The 5,568-nt window shown below is 40.1% G+C and overlaps 1 protein-coding gene across 1 annotated transcript; it reads right to left on the bottom strand.

The window, feature by feature from the left end:
- Window positions 1–1,183: 1,183 nt before the first annotated feature.
- On the bottom strand, window positions 1,184–2,972 carry LOC137268783 (carbohydrate sulfotransferase 11-like). The gene is made up of 2 exons (XM_067803358.1): window positions 2,736–2,972; window positions 1,184–2,305 (listed from the first exon to the last, which is right to left on the bottom strand). The coding sequence occupies exons 1-2, from the start codon at window positions 2,970–2,972 to the stop codon at window positions 1,184–1,186; spliced, it is 1,359 nt and encodes a 452-aa protein (XP_067659459.1).
- Between the last annotated feature and the right edge of the window lie 2,596 nt (window positions 2,973–5,568).

Genomic DNA, 5,568 nt, shown 5'->3' with positions numbered 1-5,568 from the left:
CCGTGATAATATTTTCTTCGAATATACAGCAGTCTAAGTAAACTTAGTCTTAGTACTTTTCGTTACACCCCATTACTGAGTCTAACAAATCCTAGTAGGAGGTCGTGTCAAGTAACCTTTGTGCGACCTATGACCGTCCAGTCAAACACAAGAAGGCCGAACGGATTTAACCAATCAGACAATGGCTACTGTTTAGGGTGTGGCGGGACTTAAAAAAATCGCTTGTCACTGACACTGATATCTCAACAAACGAAAATCCTCATAAAACACAGGTATTAGGCCTGCAGTATATGTGCTTAGGGTTTTTGGATGGCATGGTTACCATTAGCTAACTCACAAACAAGCTGACATCCTTTAATATTGACAAAAACGTTATTTTCAGAGACAGTTTACTCACTGTTGAGAGTATGGTAGCGTGCTCCATGTGCATTAAGCGATCGTATGGAAAATAGCATTCGGAATCGTTCGGGTACGAGCCTTTCCGAGGCAGGTATGTGCGAATGATTTGTTAAGCTACGTTCTGATTGGTAGATCTCAAAGGTTACCTGACGCGATCTCCTTTAAGGTTTTGTTAGACTCAGTAGTGGAGTGTAACGAAATGTACTGAGACTAAGTTTACTTTGACTGCATATACAGTGAAATGAAATCTGAAATCAATTCAGCGAAATATGACACCACTCATAAAATGGAACAGACATTCCGCATGTGTATGAACATATTGCAATACAATATAGCACAGAGATTAAGAATACAATTCAATACGTTTTGTACAAGGGATACATATCGCCCATCAGTAGACTTTTCAGTATGGCCTCTGAGGGTACCCAGCTCTGGATCGAACACTCCAGTGATCAACATCTTGAGCATCGGTTCACGCAGTTTGGATACCAAGTCAGCGGGCCTGACTACTCTATCGTCTCTACCGACAAGCATGGGTTGATGAAGACAAATTCTATCTAGATCTTAGCAAGTTTTCAGTATTATCATCAACCAAAATGATAAACTGTAATCGCAAAAAGCATCCCAATACATGAACCTTTATGTTCGACCTCTCTACCAACTACACAATGATTACAGCGCTCCCATTGCGGCCATTTTAAAATTCGGTTTCGAGTCTCTTGGCATCATTGATGGCTATGGTCATGCATAATTCATAATCTTACGGAAACGGAACATTTGGATTTCAGGGAGATAACTGCTGGTATTCGTACTTCCAAGGAAACAGAGCCACGGGATATTGCTCGTAACCAAACAGTTTGAAGTCCGACTTGTAATACTCCGCTATTTTCCCCATGGTTTCTGGAGGCAGTTTTTTATACTCGTTCAGCATCATCACCTTCTTTTGCAGCCTGAACATCTCGGGGGACAGCGGACGTCGTTGATTTTCTTTGACTATCAGTTGAGTTAGAAGAGCCTTAAACGTTATCGTGTCATTTGTCGTAGGAAACAACTTGAGAAACTCTTCCTTAGGGAATTCCATTGTTGGTAGAATGTAGCCTTTCATCTTAAACGCGAGCCACAAACGTTCAGCCAACATAAGATTATCGTAACATTGACGTAAGTGTCTATTGTAGTCTCTGTAGGCAAACGTGAAGTCGACAACTTGCGTAATTTCGTCTGAGACAAACGTTTTGTGGGAATACTTTTTCAGTAGATATCCCAGCCCGACCTTGTTTAGAATATATTTGGCATCTTTGGAAAAAGACTCTTGTTGCCCAATGAAATCAGGATGTAGCCGACAGGGGTCACAAATCGATGTAATTGGCAACCAGTGAATGTTCGGGGATTTCCGTAACATTGTAAGGTTCACAAACTCGGGGAATGTTACGAGTTCCGTGACACATGTTTCACTGAGAACTCTTCCTCCAGCTCTGATTGCTGCGATCTGTTTGCCATACGTCGGCCATGACAGAAACTGCGGAAGGAGAAACTTGTCCACATATGCAGAGAAGAGCCTCGCGTAGGGATCTCTCACAAACAGGAAGCGGTGCGCATGCTCCAGAATGACAGAAGTGTGTTTCGTAGTTCGGAGTTGTGTCAGGGGTTTGAAGTACACCTCGAAGCGAGATGTGTCGAATGGGCTTGACATCTGAGTTTGGGTTCTGTTGAGGAACATGAATATCCTTCTCCAGAATGTACAACCTACTTTGGGGACAGGGCAGTAGCCTATGCTGGCGTTGCTACCTGGATCTGAGTAGTAATATATTCTGTTGAAGACAGAGGACTTAATCCTCCTTACGGCGCATGCGTCACGGTATCTTTGGAGCCGGGCTTCGTATTCATCCCTGCGAGGGCCCTGGACTTCCTGTAACGACAGCAAAATTATAATAATGATTACGATCATGATCATTAAGTAAACAATAATAAATCGTCGAAATTTATTTAAAAAGGAAAATCATACAAGTCCACACAAAATATAGAAATACAATTCTTTTCCTTAAATCCAAAGGTAAATATTTTGAATATACAGGAAAACAATGAGGAACCAAACGCAATTCTCATCAGCTAAACAGTTCAAATCTGTTTTATAAAAAAACCCGAAAAATCCAGACACCCCCCAGAAAACAGAGAAACAAACCCCTCAAATTCACTTTTAATGGTAAATGGATGCAAACAAGAGACCCTCCATGGATTCCAGTCATGTATCTTCAAACATGTATAACTCGTCCACAAATAAACTTTTGTACGTTACACCAGCTTAGAAGACGGTAATGTCTATACAACCAGGTGGATACATTTAGATAACGGAGCTGCTGAGCGCGATGGTGACGACGTAGCACGGGTTCGACGTCGGGACTCCTGGTTTTCAGACCAATCTCTTTCAACCTGTTCCGTGCATTTTGACCGAGCATCCTCCGACGTCCAGGCATCATCTCTCCTCTTGGCACTACGATCACGCAAATGTAGTACCCGGATGTACCGATCTTGGGCTGCAGTGGTAACTCGAGGTCTGTCCATACGGGGACGGTCATTTGTTATACCTGTTTGGTTGCAACGAGCTGCAAGCCGTGATATCTTGCTCGGACTAACATTCAGACGCCTGGCAACAGAAGACTGGTAATGTCCAGCGTGCATTCTTTCAATGGCGATGTTGCGAGTCGCAGAGTCAAGACATGGCGCAGTGATTTAACCTTGAAACCTCTTCAAAACGAATGCCAATTTTCGAAAGTAATCTGGACTTTCATTGCCAGACAGGGCGATGAAAGACAGCTCTTTGCTGCACAATTGAAAGTGGAAGGAGATTTCTGTTACGCTTCGGCAATGCCTTTTAATAAGAAATCTCATCCACATCAATATCGATTTTTTACTTGTGCAGTTGTGTAAAATCATGTTATAAACGCTTTTTGCCATAATTTGACGATTGTTTGAACACAATAGGTAATGCATAGATTTTTAAAAATATAAATCGCTTTTGCGTTTCATTTTTGCGATAGTATATGAAGATTATTATCATTTAGATCGAATTTCGGTTTGAATTAATTCAATCACTGTAATCAGAGACTCCTGTCCTTACCTGTTCTACGCTCGAACTGCCAGGTGACACCCTTTCTTGAATATTTACACCAAATACAGGACCTTGTGAAAGAAAATAATATGAAAATGTGAGTGCATGACTAGGAAACTAACCGAGTAGGTTAGTACGAACACCACATCAGAATGCACGAGCAAGTGAGTGAGTGGAGTTTGATTCCTTAGGCCTTTTTATGAGTGTATGAGTTTGGTTTCACGCCGCATTTATGAATATTCCAGCAATATCATGGCTGGGGGCACCAGAAAAGGGCTTAAAACATTGTACCTATCTGCAGAATCGAGCCCGGGCTCGGCGTAACGAAAGAAAGCTTAAACCACTGGGCTACCCTCCTTCTGACAGGTTGACTTGTACTCTCCCCAGGAAGTTAAAAACATGCATATAGGTCGGGATAATAATGTTTGCGGTATAACATACAGTGTGCCTACGTGTATGTGGAGTGTTGCGTAAAAACGGCACGAATAAATATTTCATGATTTGATTATTTGTCAGTTTGTAAGTAGGAATTGAAAAATGTCAATATATACCACAGTCAGTGTGTGGATGTGGCAGCAAAAAAATCCACAGCAACGTTTTTAACCCCAGGTTACTGTTGAGGAGAGGAAAGAGGTACTCGTGGCTGTCATCCATCAGTTTTATACCTTTACGCCTGACAGCCGACTGTCATCTCTTTTCACCGAGAAAAAATGTCGTCCAGAAACGATAGCCCCTTTATAACACTTTTCACCTTCATGTAATTACCTCCATTTGTTTACGACCTCCAGATAGTTAGTATTAAAATACCAACACTGTACACACATGTAAAATAGTAAATGTCGCTGAAGTGTATAATCATATCCATATTTGTAATGAACATAGTTATTATATTCCCAGGGTCATGTTATAATGAGTAACCATTGGGTGAACACGTTTATATATGCCTCGTTGAGTGCATGATTTTGATTAATGTAGATTCCAAGTTTATTTAGTTTTAAATTAAGGTCAACAAACTTTGTTAAGGCAAAAAATGACAAAATAACATCCATTTGGTAGGCTAATTCAGACCCGATAAATGGCTGTGTCTGGGACCCTGTGTCGATCTGAAACTGGCGATTAATCCTCACCAGCTGCAGTCATAGTGACAGTACGTGTGAAAAATGTAACGTTGTTTCTGGTTAACAAACTGAGCGTTATTTAATAAATCATTTTGACAAGATGTGCTTTATTTGCTCTTTTAACCCCTGGATGCCGGGTTGTTGTTTTTCTGACGTGTGTACCAATGCTGAACAGTGAACGTTGTGCGAGACGTCCAGTCGCTGGGGACGGGACTTACCTCAAAGAATATTCTTATGCAACACAGAATTACGTATTTACATATACAGATAAAACTGAATTACAGTCATCACGAATGTATATTTTTTTGGGAAATAGTTAGTGTGCCTTAGTGTCATTGGCAGATTCCGATGAACGGGACACTATTTTCCGTGTTAAAAGAACACTCGTGGTAACTTCTGTTTGTCGTGTTAACATGTCTGTTTCCCTTTAAAAAAAACAACAACAAACAACCACCACCCCAAAAACACAAAATAAAACAAAACAAAACAAAAACAAAAGCAAATAAAAACCCCCATCCAAATAAAAAAAACCCCCAAAACAAAACAAGACTAAAAGCAAACAGCATCAAACAAAACAAAACAAAACAAAACAAAACAAAAAAACAAAACAAGAAAAAACCAACACAAAGCAAAAACAAAAAGCCACATCTTTTTAAACTTTTACCGCGAAGTCATTTGAATATATCTTTGTTATATTTTCGTGGATTATATGACGTTCGAATCAAAACAATCTGCCTCAGAAAAATAACTTCCGGTCATTTAACATCCAGGCGAGTCTTCGGCTCATAAAACATTTATGTTGTGGCTAAGTGTATAAGTAAAATGATATGATGATATATCAGTTCAGTTGCTAAAGTCATTTGGGTCATATTCCAATCATATACTGGGAAATGTTGCAACATGTATCTTGAAAACATTATACTAAACTGATATTGTATTTTGTAG

Source organism: Haliotis asinina, chromosome 16 (assembly GCF_037392515.1).
Source record: "Haliotis asinina isolate JCU_RB_2024 chromosome 16, JCU_Hal_asi_v2, whole genome shotgun sequence".
NCBI classification, from domain to species: Eukaryota; Metazoa; Mollusca; class Gastropoda; order Lepetellida; family Haliotidae; genus Haliotis; species Haliotis asinina.
The sequence above is the reverse complement of the archived record's forward strand: the minus strand, read 5'-3'. Positions and strand labels throughout refer to the sequence as shown.